A 19,257-nucleotide genomic window follows, 5' to 3' on the forward strand; every position below is an offset into this window, starting at 1 on the left:
CTTAGATATTCATCACTGTAACATTTGAAGCATGAGTGGATTTAGCAACCCAACCTGTCCATATAGATGTGTTACTATATGGCAAGCCGTTTTGATATTTAATACATAATAGTTTAAGTTAAAAAGTTATTTAGCTTAAGTTAAAAAGATTTCAACTTAAGTCAAAAAGATTTTTTTTGACTTAATTAAGTGAAAAAAAATGATAATGCAAAAAACCTTTTTTAACTTAAGTTGAAATCTTTTTAGCTTAAGCTAAAATCTTTTTAACTTAAGCTAAATAACTTTTTAACTTAAGCTATTATGTATTAAATATCAAATATCAAAACGGCTTGCCATATTACTATGATGTAGGCCTAGATAAGAGTTACTTCCCTTCATTTTACATGTACTGACGGAGTGTAACGAAAGAAAATAGCTTTGATATATACTCTATATAAGCCTATGCCAAATTTGAAAAGGTTTGAGAGATATTTTTTAAAATTCATTTATCAATATTAAAACATAGCATATTCGAATAAGGTATTCGGATCACTTACATTTTACTTCAACAATATATCGAGAAATCATGCCGCATCCGCATAAAACTTCCGTTCATCTGTCACTTTCGCTTTAGTTGTCGCAAAAATTACTGAACAGTTTGTCACACCGATATTATTATTATTATTATTATTATTATATTGATAATAACCCCCTGATGCCTATAGATGAGATCTTAAACATAAAAGTATAAGAAAGTGTTTTGAGAGCAATGGTTAAGTTACTAAATTTTCTAATGTTTTGCGACTACCGAAAGTGAAAACATTATTTTATTGATCAATAGAAATGGAAATATGTCGCATTGGACCTACGTGAAAATCAGCTGAAAATAGAATGCAGAACAAAGATGGTTATCTGGACACGTTCATGTCATGAGGTATACGTTGTAATTGCTTTAAAATATGGCATTTAATGCTGTACTGATTTGATTCATTAAGCCCCTTCATGTACTGATAACGGTCGATCACTTGCCCTCCATTTGCTCAACATCGATGTTGATAGGTAGTTAAGCTTATGTCAAACGTGGAGAAAAGCCAGTGCATAGGTCCTACATCGGTTATAATTAAAAAGTTTTACGTAGCTATATTTCAAAGATATCATTGGCATATACTGTACGTCTATTAAACTGTTTTAAAGATAGGGCCTAGTGTAGGATTTGTATGAAAGGTTACTGGCTGGCGACATATTATCGTGAAAAAATAGCGATTTTTCTCGATTTTTTTCTAAAAGTTGTATTTAAATTTAGATTTTTAGAGTTGTAAATAAGCTTTAGTCCACAACACTTTACATAAATAAGCTTTAAGTGAATTTATATGATATTTTACAATAAATACAAATATTACAATGTATGATTTGATTTGATTTATTAGACCATTATTTAAAGACTTAATAGTTAATATTTGTCAAGTGTCTCATGTCTTATACACGACGCTATATAAAAAAAGAACCCCACTAAAGTAAGTAAACACTTTACTGTACCATTTGTATTAGCTCGCTACTATAGGCCTACATGTATGTGCTGGCTTAGAATTCTCTACCAGACGCTGGATCCGTTGCTGAGGCTATTGACTTGATGTCTGAGCTGTGTCAGTAGGAGTTATAATCTATGGCCACTCATCCTCGATACTCCAGGGCTTACTTTCACTTGTGTTATATCCACCCCTTGACTATATCATAGTAAAACTGGAGGCAGCTATACTTTTTCAGGAGAAAAAGCTGACCAATCACAGGCCTGGAGAAACTTCCTTTGAAGATTACAGGGAGAGTGAAGCCCAACTTCAAACCAACAAAGTAGACCACAGTGTAGCTGTTATATTCCTTTTATGTGCATCAAAGGATCAAATTATAATTACCTGTGTCTTCGGTTGCCTCGATATTTACTATGAGATATAGTCCAGGGATGACGTCACTGAGAGTAACCCCTGGAGTATCGAGGATGTGATCACTAGAGCACTACAGTTATAGCCAGATTAGTAAGCTGCTAGTTTGAAGGGGATTAGTGTAACACAACACACACACTGCATACGTGCACACAGTACAGATATATATTTTCTTTTCTTAAAGTTTTAGTAACTTTTAAGTCATTTGTAGACAACTGAGGAAATGCAACACTGTGTAATATTCAACCAAATGATAGAACAGTGGAAGATGCTGATGTTGAAGAGTACATTAGATTTGTGATAAATAAGGTATATACAATGTATGTATAATATATTGATATAGTATTAGTATGTTTTTGTCATATTCTGAAAGTAATGAATTTCAAATTAAATATTCGAATGAAAATTGATGACACATGTATTATTATTCTGTTTCAGTAATGGCCAGTTTCTGTTACCAGTACCTGTCCATCGTAGCCAATGACTTCATTTTCTTCAGTGGTGATGTCCAGACCACAACTATTGCTGTCGCTATAGCCAGTTCTCTTTGTTACTCAATAGTTTGGGCCATATACTATGTTGTACGCTTGGCACATCCTCAGGCTCAGAGGGAAAATGGCCGCAGGAAATCTACTTCACCCCTTGCCTACTTACCAAACATGGGAGCTAAGTTCACCATTAAAAGACCAAAAACTTCTGTAAGCATTAAAATGGAATACATTTGTTTTAAAATTAATACAGTATAACATTATGTCAATTAACAGTGATTTTCCTCAAGTTTTGGCTTAGCCATCGAAGCCGACAGTTTGTTGACCAGTTATATATTATTCAATTTTAAAGAAACAGTTTTTTGATTACAATGTTCTTTATGTATACAATTTTTTAAAAACTATCTAACAAAACATTGTCAATGTCATTATAGCATACCGTTTGTCTGAATGTGAAGAATGAAAGTTTAATTAATTAATGCATGTTTTAAATTAACTGCATATTCCACATAGAAAAACAGAGTTTTTTGTGTCTTTCAATTTCATTTTCTTTGTTGAAATGTGAGAAAGATAAAATATTTGTTGAATTATGTTGTAGACGTCGGGTTTGTACCAGGACCTGATCAGGTTTGAGACCGTGCTGTGTAAACAGGTGGAGGTGCCTTGTGTTAGGTAAACAAAGGATTCATTAGCAACATATTAAATATCTAAAAAAACACATTTAAAACAATTAGTTTAGTCCTAATCTAATTATGTTCTAGAAGTATGACTATAGAGTGAGCTGTTATTGTGTTCAATATAAGGTGTCTAAGTAAACAGTAGTCCTATGGGTCACATGTAGCAATCACAGATACTGACTGTTGGTTGATGGTTTTGTTCAATGAACTCAGGCTTTACTTCCTACATCAACACGACTTGACCCAAGTTTGACCTTTGGGTCAGTATATAGCACATCTTATCAAAATGCCACACACAGCAATGTTAATTAATAATTACACATAATGTACATATTCTAAATCTAAGATTCCAGATTTCTATTATGAACGGATTTTAGCTATATTATCTTCTCATCATTTTATAATTATAAACAGTTCACTATATAACAAAATCCAATTAAACTGTTAGAATGACAGCCATGTTTTATATTTCTTTCTAGGTGCAGTAAAAATTTGGCTGATCCTCAGTGCCGTTTTGTGACCTGTAAATTGTGCTGTTTTTGTGTCGAGGCCTGCGACATACACAAGCCTCCCTGTGACCTTGAGTGCCGTCCATGTGATCCCTTAAGTGCTATTACAGAGATTAATCTCAGGTCAGACATTTTGGTAGTACAAAGATTCCCTAAAACCAGTGACTGTACAATTTGGTTTTTGGCTGATTTCAGCCCCATTCCCAATCCATTTGAAGCATTGAATCTGAACTTGAATCTACATGAACCAAAATTATTTCAATGAACTAAATCAGTTAAGACTTTAAATATTTAATTCTGTCACACCTCTCCAAACTTTAAAGGTTTAGACCCCATTCCCATAGTACTAGTGAAAAGCCCTGCAAAAGTATTGTGTATAATTGATATCTGCGCAGCATTCATGAATGCATTTCACAATGTAACTTTTGTGAAGTAGGAGGCATCATGCTCATGTCTGTCCAGTTCATATACAATTGCATTGCATCCCATTCATATTTAATATGAATGGTAGGGATGTTTATGTGTTAACACACATTCTATACATGCACTCAGTAATTATGTATACGTTTTGGTACTATTTTAATGATTTGTTTGTTTTTGCTTTTTTGACAAACTTTCAATTATATTTATTATATATTGAAACTTGAAATGTAAAAACTCATGTCTTTATTCTTTCAACATTATCCAGGGTCAAAGTATGTAAGTCTGTATTCCTCAGTAATGTAAATCCTAATACCAATTATCCAGTGTAAATGTGTCTGATTTCAGTGAGTGCCAGATCAGTCAGTGTCCAGAAAGAATTGGTTATTTTGGGTCACAGTTGTCACTTCTCAATCTGTCTGGTAATGACCTTTCTGAAGTACCCATGGAAATTGGCTGTCTGCGTGGCCTCAAAGAATTTTATCTACAGAAGAATAACATCAAAACACTGCCGGTAAGTAACACAGATCAACTACATGTATTCTATATTTGCATATCAGATTTATCTGCCCTTGCTGGTAGATATTAACATCATGTGATTACAAGTATAACATCTCATTTTTTTCGAGAAAACAACATGATTTTCGCACAAAAAGTAACTAATGACAGAGCAGTCACAAGAGCAGATAACTCTGTTACATACAAAGACATGATAGATTATTCATTATTGATGATTTGTAAAAAGCATTCATAGGTTTTAGGACTTTCAAAAAAATACTTGATGATAAAGAATTTATCAGAGGACAACTGTTGTGAATTCTTTATGCAAAATATTCTGCTCTTGTAAGACAGGTAATAGTTTGAACATGATTATTTGCTTATGAAATGTAAGAAATTAATTTGATGTAACAAAGATAGAAAATTAATTATAACAGCACAATATAATGAATCTCTGTATAACCAGAAGACTAAATATTTAAGGAATAATTGTCAGAAATGCTTCATATTTTCCCTCTATATCTTTGCTCTATCAGTATCTAATGCTATAAAGTTTCTCTTCAACTTGTGATATTTTAAAATTGCTGATTTCACCAAGCTTTTTGTTTGATATTATTTAACATTAGATTGATTTGATTTTGATAAACATATAACATTACTGTTACTATATAATATTTGCTGAATGTTTGTTCATACAGACAGCACTAGGCTTGTTAACAAACCTTCAGATACTGACGGTCTCCTGTAACAAGATAGGCTCTTTACCTGGTGAGTACCTGTTTATTCTTTATTTAGTAACACTTTAGTAACTCCTTATAATTCAAAGAATCTGTTTTATTTGAAACATTTTGTTGGTCCCCGCCAAACATTTAACTTTATAAATACCTGTATTTCTCAATGAGGTAGTTGTATTACTACCTCACCTTAATTAGTTGTATTACTACCTCACCTTAATTAGTTGTATTACTACCTCACCTTAATTAGGTGTATTACTACCTCACCTTAATTAGTTGTATTACTACCTCACCTTAATTAGTTGTATTACTACCTCACCTTAATTAGTTGTATTACTACCTCACCTTAATTAGTTGTATTACTACCTCACCTTAATTAGTTGTATTACTACCTCACCTTAATTAGTTGTATTACTACCTCACCTTAATTAGTTGTATTACTACCTCACCTTAATTAGTTGTATTACTACCTCACCTTAATTAGGTGTATTACTACCTCACCTTAATTAGTTGTATTACTACCTCACCTTAATTAGTTGTATTACTACCTCACCTTAATTAGTTGTATTACTACCTCACCTTAATTAGTTGTATTACTACCTCACCTTAATTAGTTGTATTACTACCTCACCTTAATTAGTTGTATTACTACCTCACCTTAATTAGGTGTATTACTACCTCACCTTAATTAGTTGTATTACTACCTCACCTTAATTAGTTGTATTACTACCTCACCTTAATTAATTGTATTACTACCTCACCTTAATTAGTTGCAGTAAGAGCCAGCCAAGTAAACATACAAACCAGTGAACTTCTGTCATGTGAATGACAACCAGCACAATTATCAAAACTGCTGTATTCTGCTTACATGGTAGCAACATCAATATCATATTCAAAAATGAACAAATGAAAGAGAGGAATTTTGTTCAATGATCTCCAAGCCAAGTCCCGAAATAAAAAGATTGGTGATGTACCTGATTCTGTCTCTGTTTTAGATATTTGGTTGTTATTATCCAGCAGACAACACCTGGATGTCAGCCATAACGAGATCAGTCACACACCTGATTCTGTCTCTGTTTAAGATATTTGGTTGTCATTATCCAGCAGACAACACCTGGATGTCAGCCATAACGAGATCAGTAACATACCTGATTCTGTCTCTGTTTTAGATATTTGGTTGTCATTATCCAGTCTACAACACCTGGATGTCAGCCATAACGAGATCAGTCACATACCTGATTCTGTCTCTGTTTTAGATATTTGGTTGTCATTATCCAGCAGACAACACCTGGATGTCAGCCATAACGAGATCAGTAACATACCTGATTCTGTCTCTGTTTTAGATATTTGGTTGTTATTATCCAGCAGACAACACCTGGATGTCAGCCATAACGAGATCAGTCACACACCTGATTCTGTCTCTGTTTAAGATATTTGGTTGTCATTATCCAGCAGACAACACCTGGATGTCAGCCATAACTACAACACCTGGATGTCAGCCATAACGAGATCAGTAACGTACCTGATTCTATCTCTGTTCTAGATATTTGGTTGTCATTATCCAGCAGACAACACCTGGATGTCAGCCATAACGAGATCAGTAACGTACCTGATTCTGTCTCTGTTTTTAGATATTTGGTTGTCATTATCCAGCAGACAACACCTGGATGTCGCTATAACGAGATTAGTACACACCTGATTCTATGTCTCTGTTTTAGATATTTTGTTGTCATTATCCAGCAGACAACACCTGGATGTCGCCTATAACGAGATAAGTTACACACCTGATTCTATGTCTCTGTTTTAGATATTTTGTTGTCATTATCCAGTCTACAACACCTGGATGTTGGCTATAACGAGATTAGTAACGTACCTGATTCTATGTCTCTGTTTTAGATATTTGGTTGTCATTATCCAGCAGACAACACCTGGATGTTGGCTATAACGAGATTAGTCACACACCTGATTCTATGTCTCTGTTTTAGATATTTGGTTGTCATTATCCAGTCAGACAACACCTGGATGTCAGCCTATAACGAGATAAGTTACAACCTGATTCTATGTCTCTGTTTTAGATATTTGGTTGTCATTATCCAGTCTACAACACCTGGATGCAGCTATAACGAGATTAGTAACGTACCTGATTCTATGTCTCTGTTTTAGATATTTGGTTGTCATTATCCAGCAGACAACACCTGGATGTTGGCTATAACGAGATTAGTCACACACCTGATTCTATGTCTCTGTTTTAGATATTTGGTTGTCATTATCCAGCAGACAACACCTGGATGTCGGCTATAACGAGATTAGTCACATACCTGATTCTATGTCTCTGTTTAAGATATTTGGTTGTTATTATCCAGCAGACAACACCTGGATGTCGCCTATAACGAGATCAGTAACATACCTGATTCTGTCTCTGTTTTAGATATTTGGTTGTTATTATCCAGCAGACAACACCTGGATGTCGCCTATAACGAGATCAGTAACATACCTGATTCTGTCTCTGTTTTAGATATTTGGTTGTTATTATCCAGCAGACAACACCTGGATGTCAGCCATAACGAGATCAGTAACGTACCTGATTCTGTCTCTGTTTTAGATATTTGGTTGTTATTATCCAGCAGACAACACCTGGATGTCGCCTATAACGAGATAAGTTACACACCTGATTCTATGTCTCTGTTTTAGATATTTTGTTGTCATTGTCCAGTCTACAACACCTGGATGTCGCCTATAACGAGATAAGTTACACACCTGATTCTATGTCTCTGTTTTAGATATTTTGTTGTCATTATCCAGTCTACAACACCTGGATGTCAGCTATAACGAGATTAGTAACATACCTGATTCTGTCTCTGTTTTAGATATTTGGTTCTCATTGTCCAGTCTACAACACCTGGATGTCAGCTATAACGAGATTAGTAACGTACCTGATTCTGTGCGACACTTAAGGAACCTTCACACATTATTGTTACAGTAAGGATATTCTGTTTGACAACTTATTTTTTATTCTTTACAAAATTATCCATTAGCATGAATTGGAGGTTATTTGTTCTTTAGAAACTCCACTGTTCAGATTGAATAAGTACAATTTGAGAACTTGATTAAATAAATTAAAGAACTTAAAGAGATATAGAGATGAATTATGGAAGTTACAAATTCAAAGAAGGTATATCTAGTGTTCTATTTTATTTGTCTTACCAAAAGTGTGGATGAAGAAACACTAGATTAAAGAAATTATGTTAAAAGATTGGGTTTGTAAACTATAAACTCTGAGATTTCAGCTGTGTTGCAATTTTAATTTAACTCATGAAATCTCTAGAATCGATTATGTATATTTTTCAGACATAACAGATTTAAAAGCATTCCTGAAAAAATATGCCATTTAAAAGAGCTACAGGTATGTATTAGTTCTAATACAAGATTCTGTTTGTCCAATAACGCAGGAAGTTGTCCGAGATTCTCTATACTTGTACTTATTTGACCCTCTAATTCCTGGACACAGTACATAAACCATTTACTCCATTAATACTACATAGATATATAGAGAATACACGGTTATTATCTTACAGTACAAGGTTTATTTTGGACTTAGGAAAGCCGAGATGATGAGACTTTGCCGAGTCATCTCGGCTTTCCGTGTCGAGCACCAAAATAAAACTTGTATTGTAAGATACTAACCGTGTATTCTGTTTATCCTTCAACCATTATGGCATTCAAAACGAAAGCAAATTGATAGTTCCTTACTTTGTTTCACTCGAAGCGAGACGCTTCTTTGATGCGGAGGTAAAGATTTTTTCACTTAACCGAATGAGAGTGTACTCCTTCTTACTGCCATGGGAAATAAATAAGCACATTCACAAACAGAAATCGTAATTCTATTTAGTGTGATATATCACTGAAAGGAAATGAAAATACTCAAATAACAATAAATACCCATTAAAGAATTACTTAACAATACATACCTTTGTCATGAGCCAAGAAAAAGACGACACCGCCATACAAGATTTTCGATATCGTAAAAATGACGTCATTTCGGTGAATGTGACGTCACGTTTTAGCGGGACTGAATGACGTTTCATTCACTGGTGGAAGATTCGAAGTTCTGGGTCAAGTTAGAAAAAGTTCCATCAGATATGGAACAAATTCATGTGATCGTATTGACGGATAAAGCATATCATATTGACAGATAAAGCACAAGTTTATCTGGCAGTAGTTATCGGTCAGTATGTAGGACAGTTGCAGGATAAATACATGTATATTGATGATTGATGAAACTAGATGTACATCACAAACACCATAAATAATGTACACCGAACAGAAGCAAGGCCATTTTATCCATTTCCTAAATGTCAGTTCTCAATTGAGGCCTAGTATTTAAAGAATCCAAAGGTATATGTAAAGGATCTGCTGTCAGCCGCTGTTTTTTAACCATATTAATTTTGTATCTGTTCACAACACAATTTTCCAGTTATATTTAATTGAATTGCCATTTAGTTTAATGATGTATAGTAGTTATATACACGTCTATATATGTATATGTAATTGCATTTAATCGATTATCATGGATAATATTGTTTTCCTTTTTAGAAACTAGATATAAGTGACAATTCTCTGGAGAGTATACCGAATTCTCTAGGTGGCCTACTGAGACTGGAGGATTTTGAAGCATCATCATGTAACCTCAACACATTCCCCATGTCCCTGTGTCATTGTCCGAGCCTGAGGACCATTAATCTGTCCAACAATAGGTCAGTATAATAAGATACCAGCTACATTCTGCGTGATGTTATGTCATTGTCTGAGTCTAAGAATCATTCATCTGTCCAAAGCCAGATCAGTATATAATATACATAAAATACCAGTTACATTCCACATGTCAATGTGTTATAGTTTGAGCCTTAGGATCATCAATCTATCCAAAACCAGGTCAGTATTATATTGTATCAGTTATATCCACATGTTCCTGTGTCATTGTCTGAGTCTAAGAACCATTAATCTGTCCAAAAACTGCCCAATGTAAAAATTACTAGGTACATTACATTGATGATATTGTTCAACGAGCAAGAAACTAAAGATAACTGTTATCGTTCAACAAGCAAGAAACTGATGATAACTAATATTGTTGTTTCAGATTAAAATCGATTCCAGTTGAGGTCGGCCGAGTAGGTAACCTAAGAGAGTTGAATGTGTCCAATAACTGTCTGAAGTACCTGCCTTCTACATTACATATCAGTCAACTACATGTTTGTGATAGTAGGTATATTTTCCGTAAACCATCTTTCCTCTGCGTGTGATTTACTTTTGCCAATTTCACGATGCATGTAAATTAATTTACTAATGTTCATCTCTGCTGATTAATTTATGTATCATTTTTAGCTCACCTGGTCCGAAGGACCGAGGTGAGCTTATGGGATACCGCAGCGTCCGTCGTCCGGCGTCCGTCAACAATCAATTTCTTCTCCATAACCGCTGGTCTGATTTCAACAAAATTTGACTGGTAGCATCCTTATGGGCTACTAACTGAAAATTGTACAAATGATGGGGCTGATCCCCCGGGTGCCTGAGGGGGGGGGGCCAAAAGGGGTCAATTTGGCTATTTCCATATAAACGACTTCTTCTCTGAAATCAAGCATGGGATAGCACCCATAATGCAATGGTAGCATCCTTATAGGGTGGGGATTCAAAATTGTACAAATGATTGGGCTGACCCCCCGGGGGCCTGAGGGGCGGGGTCAAATGGGGTCAATTTGGCTATTTCCTTAAAACGACTTCTTCTCTGAAACTAAGCAAGAGATAGCACTCATAATGCAATGGTAGTATCGTTATAGGGTAGGGATTCAAAATTGTACAAATGATGGGGCTGACCCCCGGGGGCCTGAGGGGCGGGGTCAAAAGGGGTCAATTTGGCTATTTCCATATAAATGACTTCTTCTCTGAAACCAAGCATGGGATAGCACCCATAATGCAATGGTGCCATCCTTATAGGGTGGGGATTCAAAATTTACAAATGATGGGGCTGACCCCCCCGGGGGCCTGAGGGGCGGGGTCAAAAGGGGTCAATTTGGCTTTTTCCATATAAATGACTTCTTCTCTGAAACTAAGCATGGTATAGCACCCATAATGCAATGGTAGCATCCTTATAGGGTGGGGATTCCAAATTGTGCAAATGATGGGGCTGACCCCCCGGGGGCCTGAGGGGCGGGGTCAAAAGGGGCCAATTTGGCTATTTCCATATAAACGACTTCTTCTCTGAAACTAAGCATGGTATAGCACCCATAATACAATGGTACAATGGGCCTGAGGGGCGGGGTCAAAAGTGGTCAATTTCCATATAAATGACTTTTTCTCTGCAACTTAACATGGGATTACGCTCATAATGCAATGGTTACATCCTTATAGGGTTTGCCCTTTTGGCCCTTTTGAAATAGCATTTTAACACCATATCCATATTGGTCCTGGCCGACCGCCAGAAGGGCAGGGCCAAAATGGGTCGAAATGGTTAAAATTTCAAAAATCGTTTGAATTCACAGATTTGATGGAACCAGATACTCTTCATAGATTGGAAGGTCTTAAGTCCCTTTACAAAATTTGTGAATTTCATGGCTCTGGGATCTCAGATTTTCCCCTGGGGAGGGGTAAAATTTACTAAAGTTTATATAGGAAAAACACATTTATGAACATTATTTGCTTAGTTTTCATAGGAAATTAGTCAATCTGGGTTAGAATTATTAGCCTGAGACAGCTTTTTAACGTTATATCCATATTGGTCTTGGCCGACCCCCCCAGGGGCCAGAGGGCCGGGGCAAAAAGGGGTCAAAATGGATAACATTTCGAAAATCTTTGAGGGAACCAAATACTCTTCATAGATTAAAAAGTCAAATTTATGAAATCACTGACTGACTTCAAGGGCCTGATGGGCTAATACATAGTGGTTATATGTCTTTGGTTCATTCTGTATATGAACATGAACTCAAGTGACCGTTAAGGCTCATGGGCCTCTTGTTAAATCTGCAAAAGTTTATCTTCGCAGACTTGTATTTTAAAGGAAAATCACAAATTTTTAGCAGCTCAATTTACAGTTATGCCTTTATAACCTCTAGATCATGCTAGATCATGAATAGACCTGATTACTGCTGTAGTTATTTTTTAAGTATTTTAGTTATATTATTTATAACCATGGTAAAGTAGGTTGGTACTATTAAGGATAAATGTTTTTTTTTCTGAACTGGTGAAATGAATATTTTTCACTTGTGATAATGATAAAATTATATTTTGCAACTGATAAGTAAAATAAAGAAGATGAAGATAAAGTATTCAAGCTGTGACACATAGGCTTGGCAGCTGGATAGTATCTTATTAACAGAACATTGATTTTAAAGCTAGGAATATACCTTAAAGCTAGCATCGCTTAAGGTTTTAGTGCCGGTTATAAAATATTGATACCCATAAAAGCTGACATTGATTTCTACATTAACGTAGACCGTCCCTTCTGTGACGTCATACGTTTGTAACGTCGCTTTTCGGATCCTGGCAAACATATTTTATTTCTCTGTGCCCATCTATTATAACTCGCTTCTGACATCGGTATTCGAGCAAATACTTCGTCTGGAACCTGGAGTGTTTACTTGAAGTGTATCAATCTAAAGGTGTGGCGATCGGTAAATATAGTATAATTTTGAAGATTCGTGCATGAAGTAAAATCCAAGAATACCAATTCATATGTAGTCGTTAAACAGTCAGATGGATTTACAGGGTACTTCACGTCAGTAGTAACTAATGAATGACCATTATAACTGTTTACCTATCTTTTTGCAGAATAGAAATAAATTAACACAGTAGATGGAGCCTAAGGAAGTTAGTGGTGTTTTGAATGGAAACATTAGAGTTTCGAGCTTCAATAGCTTTGATTAAGAAAAAAATATATTAAATTTCTTTGCATTAATCCAAGTAATCCAAAATGAATAAAAGCATGTGCATAATATTGCATTCATCTTATTGAAGAAATAAAGAATAATGAAAAAATCAAAACTTTCTAGGCTTGTCCTCGATTTCTCAAAACAAAAGGCACAGGAACTTAAATCACCTTCTTATGTAACTTTATTTTCTACTTAAAAGTCTGTTTTTGAATGAAGTTTGTTTCCAGAAATCGAGGTCTGATTACCAAGTAAATAATGTTGGTTTTCAATACAGTTTCAGAAAATCCATTCCTAACTGATGCTGACCAATCAGTTGTCCAGTCCTTGACCCAGGGTCCATTTAACACCGGGAGTGTTCCTAGTCTTTTTGAACTGGCCTTCAGGACAGTGGTGTTGGGAGATAGTGTCCATTACGACCTCACAACATTACCATTAATTCTACAAGGTAGGTAGCCATTTTGTAATATTCTATAGTTAAGGACCTTTGTCTATACTGGGTTCACTCATTCACACCTGGATTATTTTATAAGGGCTAAAATAAGACTTCAGAGGTGAAGGAGGTAAATCTCTTCATCCACTTTTATTATAGAATAACAAACAAGTCTCAATTCTCCTTTTAACTATCTACACCATGTATTGTATCAATTTGAATTGAGAGATGAATCACAGGTACCTGGCACGAATTTTTTTAACCAACAGTATATATATACCAATGTATATATTATAGTATCAAGGGTATGAACTCGATACTATAATATATATATATATATATGTATACTGTTGGTTAAAAAAGTTTGTGCCAAGTCCCTGTATGATGCATTGTTCTCAGATTGTATATTACTTACGTAACGGTATAATATATATAGTATAGAGGGAGGGAGATCAACTTAAACAAAAGTACAATGTCTTTCCTATATTACATAAAGATTAACCAGAGTAGTAACAATTGCATACAAAACCACCTGCTGTCTATATTTCCTCATTGTTTAGATACTGTGTCTGAAAAAGAACCTACTACGGCCTACTGCAGCTGTCCCGAATTTGAAACATAACACAACAATTTTACAATGATGCATGAAGATATTGTGCTATATATATGATTAATCATTATTTTTTAGAAACTTTTCGAGAAAAAAAGACGTGTACTTCATGTGGTGTGGTATTCCTAGACCTGTACAAATCTTCGCTCCACTTCCGACAGTTTGCACATGGATATTACATTCCATTTTTGTCCCAAATATGCTCGGCTACATGTGCAGTGAACTCATGATCAGCTCCCAGGCCTTTTGATAACCATCTGAACAAGGGTTTGTTTTAGGGGAGACATATAAAAACTTCGTAAGCCAGAACTTGCCTCAAAGATAATAAAACATATTTTGTCTATTCAATAATTTACATGATATCTACATACATGTATAGTTTCAGAAACATATCAAAGGCTATGAATATTTTGTTTGATACCTGTTGGAGTAAAGAAAGACTATTTCGTAATGTAGATTTCCTAATGATGATTTTCATATTGCCATTTTGAATATATCTTAAGAATGTTGATAATTGATTCGGATTGTGGATACTAAGTAGTACAATATTAGTGTTCATTTGTTTTATGTCTTAATTAAAACTGATTAATATTGAAAACAGAAGACACATAACTGCCAAGTCAATAAGCCTAAATACATACTTGTACATGCTCATTTCTTATAAGGTTGTGGAGAGGCAATATACAGAATTCAGAGAGCATATACTGTATAGCCTTTTTTTGCGGATATATTTTCGGGACTCCATAGTACACTGCTATCATTGCAAACATTTTGTTCACAAATATTGAGAAATGGTTGAGTCATATACAAAGAAAGCCAGATCAGGAAGCCACAAAAAATTTAATTACTTGTTTTACTGAAAATCGTGACATTTTTGATACGCGTAAATAACTGGCTATGCAGTATATCCAATCGCTTTAAATGATGTGAACTTATGTTATCAATATCAGAGATAAAAGGTTGTTTGTTTATTTATATATACCATATGAGAAATGTTCTTTATATTTGCTAATTTTTTATTCATAAATACCCAGGTAGTAAAAGCAAATATGGCTTTTCCAAAACAATCTGTGTTGGAGGATTTGGAATCCTTTTAAATAAAACTTGAGAGTAAATGTGTCATGAATACATTTGGTAATGATGAATAATTTCCACCTGTGTTGCACAGATAATTTGGAACTGACCCATTAGGCCAGTCATTGTGTTAAATGTTAAAGAGGAGGATATATTTTTCAAGGATAAAAATAATTGTACATATCAAAGTACATGTACAAACATGTATAAGTGTACATAAGGTATGCACATACGTGGTATCTCCCATCCTCTAACCTAGTGCCAGAAGTATAGTATTTACCGACATTTATAAATGTGTATATATCACTATGGTTACAGAGGATGGGTATTTCCATCATCTGTTTCAATCCTCATTTTCCTCATTTTTTAAGCAATTTTTGTTCGTTAATAAATTACAGTGATTGTTTTTTTATTCAGATTTTAACAACTATACACAAGCAGCTTTTAGTCTATAAATTACCTAAAGTAACTATATATAAAAGAAAACAAAACACCTAAGTATATTTGTGTATACATACACATTGTAACTCGATGGTAAAATTTATCATTTTATGAAAATATTGTTTCACTTTTAAAAGTAGATTGTTTGATAATACTTTTTGAAAAGGTTGACCATTTACATACAGTTACTGGTATGAAATATGAATTTATTTTATATGATATACCATTATGAAGAATTTTCTTAATTGATATATTTTAACTTAAATGAAATCTTAATTTTACCATGACTTTATATCTATACATGTAATATACATGTATAGTAATGCTTGCTCAAGATACAATGTAATGTCTTATATGGAGTGACTTATATCGTTTGCTGATCTTATCAGGGGATAGTTAATAAGCATACAAAACATATTCTAACAATTTAATTGTAGATGTATATTTCATTTTGAAATATTCTTCAAGCAATTTTATCAATGAATTTAATACCATGTCATACAATATCAATATTTATTCCTATACATTTTATACTATGTAAAATTTATCTTTATGTGTATGATTTTGCCTTTAAATGGTGTTCAAATATCCACTGTTTTGTAGTTCATATTAATTCATTTTTTAATTTTTACGCCGTGTTATAATTACTGTGAATTATTTTTTATTACGTGCAATTAAATTTCTTTAAATTAAATCCCTGCAAAAAAATCTTTTTCGAGACATGAAAAGGTAATATTTAGTGACCACGAAAACAAATTTGTTTACAGTAACGACCAGTGCTAATTAAGTACGTAGTTGGTAATAATAAGGCAACTTATTGATCTAATGTTTACATAAATATTGTTGGACCCACTTCCTGTTGTTGTGTACACATACACATGCTTACTTCCATTAGTGAGATATATAATCAGTATTTAATGTGAAATTAGTTGGAAATGATGAATAATGAAGTTAAAGTGGTTGGTGGGTTATTAAACAGACATTTTTTTTTTGTCTAATATATTTGTATTAAGTTATTTTAGTGGTTTCCTGTGGCTGGCTACACATACATAACCTAGATTGTAGGATAGTGATTGGTTTTATATCATAAACGAAAACAAAAATGCTTTTTCTCAAGGACAGATATGCACAGTTTTTATTTGATTGAAATAAATTAAGTTGTGAAAGGTTAGTATGGTTGTAACACTATATATTAAAGTTGTGACATTAATGAGGGAAAAGTTTCATTCATACTTTTAAAAAATAAAATGAAGTGTGGTTAATGAAATCTACATCTATAAATGTACAATTAAATAAATCTGTAGGACTTAATTAAATATAGCATTTGAGATTTTACATTCCTTCTATGTGTTATTGTTGTATAGACTAAGCCAGCATGAAATAAAATTTAAGATAAGTAATGTAATATCATTGAATGCCAGGGGATATTAGTGTACTAAAGTATCATTATAAGGTCTGATGTAAATTTCCTTTAGAAATCTAGTCCAATATGACATTTTTTTATCAATTTTATTTAATATGTACTTTTAATACATGTTTATAATTAACATTCCTGTATTTCTCTACCAATATAAACAGTGGTTAATGTGCATTCAGGATTCTATTTTGCACCCAGACTTGTAATATGACTCTGATTTCGAATTCAAGTGCAGACAAAACTTCAAAGTATTCTTCTCATGTACCATTACATATATAAAATTAAAAGTGACTGAAGTTTGTTTCGAGAAAAGGGGCCAGATGATTTTAGCCAGATCATTGTAGATGTTTGTTGAATTATCTTAATAAGTATCAGTTTGAGTTTCAGAATGGCCCTTGGTTTTATTGAATCCTTTATTTTCTTGTTTAGTAGGTTTTGAACCCTACTTGTTTACATGAGAAAATCATCGTTTTTTTCACTCAATTTTGACTTGCAAATAAATGACCTCACGATCAGTACTGCTCACAGGGACAGACAACTCTGCACTGCTCTAAAAGTAATTCTATATTTGCTTATTACCGAGTTATCTATTAATTACCAAGTCACGTGTTTGTGAGGTTAACATATATTTTAAAAGAAAATGTTGTGATTGCCTCACACAGCTGCTATTCACATACCTAACTCAAGGGCAGATAACTCTGTAACAAAGACTGAATATATACTGGATTGGCTATGATATCTTTAGTGAAGTCAATAAGATTAGCTCTTTAGTATTTGTATTATCAGTCTTGTATATTTGTTCAGTCTTTTTATTTATTTATTTTTTTATAGATTGTAGAGTAGTCAAGCTAAATTGGTGCTACAATATTTATTTCATTGAATAGAGTAGAAAACTTTTCATAATGTAAATTCTAGTCTAATTTATTGATTCTTTATAGATTCTGTTGAGATGTTTTTAACTTCTTAGATTTCTCATACTAAGGCAATAGACCATTGGTGTTTAGCACGCTCAGGTAAGTCGAAGACCCACTATAGACTAATATATAGAGAGATCTATATATTGGTGGGTCTTTGACTTACCAGCGTGCTAAACACCTATAAATAGGCTTTACCTATAATGACTATATAGACTGTTAGATATGTTCTAAGATCAACAGGCTCCAAATGAAAACAGAATCCTTTACCAAAAAATACCAAGACTTGTCATAAAAGATTTTATGTGGAGTTATGTACCCTTCTTAAAAACAGGTATTATTAGGTACATCATATTAATTCCATTCTGCTTTTTATTTTGAGAGAGAGGAAATTTATGTTTTTGTAACAAATTCCATCTGCACCTGCTCCAAATATTACTGATAACTTTTCATCACAAATTCACTAAAACATATATTCAATATTCAAAAAAATAAAGTTTTAGGTGGTAAATTTTCTTAGAAACCTTAACTGCATTAATAGTGAGGCAAAAGAAATGCCAAATTAAGACAGAGCTGACTGCTGTTTCAATAATTTACAACGAAATCCAATCTGTCTTATGAAGAATACATAAAACTTGTTGTTTGTATCAAAACCGTTGTGTTGGTTTTTGCTAAGGTAATACTGTATGTGTATTCAGTATAGCTTTGGTATCTTAATACTTGCTGTGCATTATAGCTGTTGAAAACCAGTAAGCAGTGCTTTATATATTCTGTTGTTAAATGTATTGTATAGATGGCCTAAGGCCTTATTGTTGTATGTTGTTATTTTTTTTTTCATTTTAAACGATTATACATGTACAGTATATGGAATAATAAATATGCTGGAGTAAATATTGTGTTGTATTTATTTGTATATATATGTAATATCTATCTATTTTGTAACTGATTCATCACAAAGAATTCTTAATGAAAAAGTCACTTGGCCACTCTGGTCAAGGTCTGACATTCTACCTACCTCTGTTGCTCTTTACAGCTGGGTTGTACATCCAATACATACACACATATATTACCAAAAGTCCTTCAACCATGCATCATATGTTCAAATCCCATGTGGGGCATTTGCCAGGTACTGACTACTGGTTGGTGGTTTTTTCTCCAGGTACACCACTTTTCTCCACCTTTTAAACCTATCTTTGGATTTCAAGTT

At 33.7% G+C, this 19,257-nt stretch overlaps 1 protein-coding gene across 1 annotated transcript; it reads left to right on the plus strand.

Annotated features, from left to right (window-relative positions):
• Positions 1-770: 770 nt before the first annotated feature.
• LOC138318415 (leucine-rich repeat and death domain-containing protein 1-like) lies at positions 771-18,941 on the plus strand. Its single transcript, XM_069260742.1, has 12 exons — positions 771-913; positions 2,355-2,614; positions 3,003-3,076; positions 3,561-3,713; positions 4,359-4,524; positions 5,207-5,276; positions 8,110-8,221; positions 8,591-8,645; positions 9,836-9,996; positions 10,380-10,501; positions 13,439-13,609; positions 14,283-18,941. The coding sequence occupies exons 2-12, from the start codon at positions 2,357-2,359 to the stop codon at positions 14,432-14,434; spliced, it is 1,494 nt and encodes a 497-aa protein (XP_069116843.1). The 5' UTR covers positions 771-913; positions 2,355-2,356; the 3' UTR covers positions 14,435-18,941.
• Positions 18,942-19,257: the final 316 nt, after the last annotated feature.

This window comes from Argopecten irradians, chromosome 3 (assembly GCF_041381155.1).
Source record: "Argopecten irradians isolate NY chromosome 3, Ai_NY, whole genome shotgun sequence".
Lineage (NCBI taxonomy): Eukaryota > Metazoa > Mollusca > Bivalvia > Pectinida > Pectinidae > Argopecten > Argopecten irradians.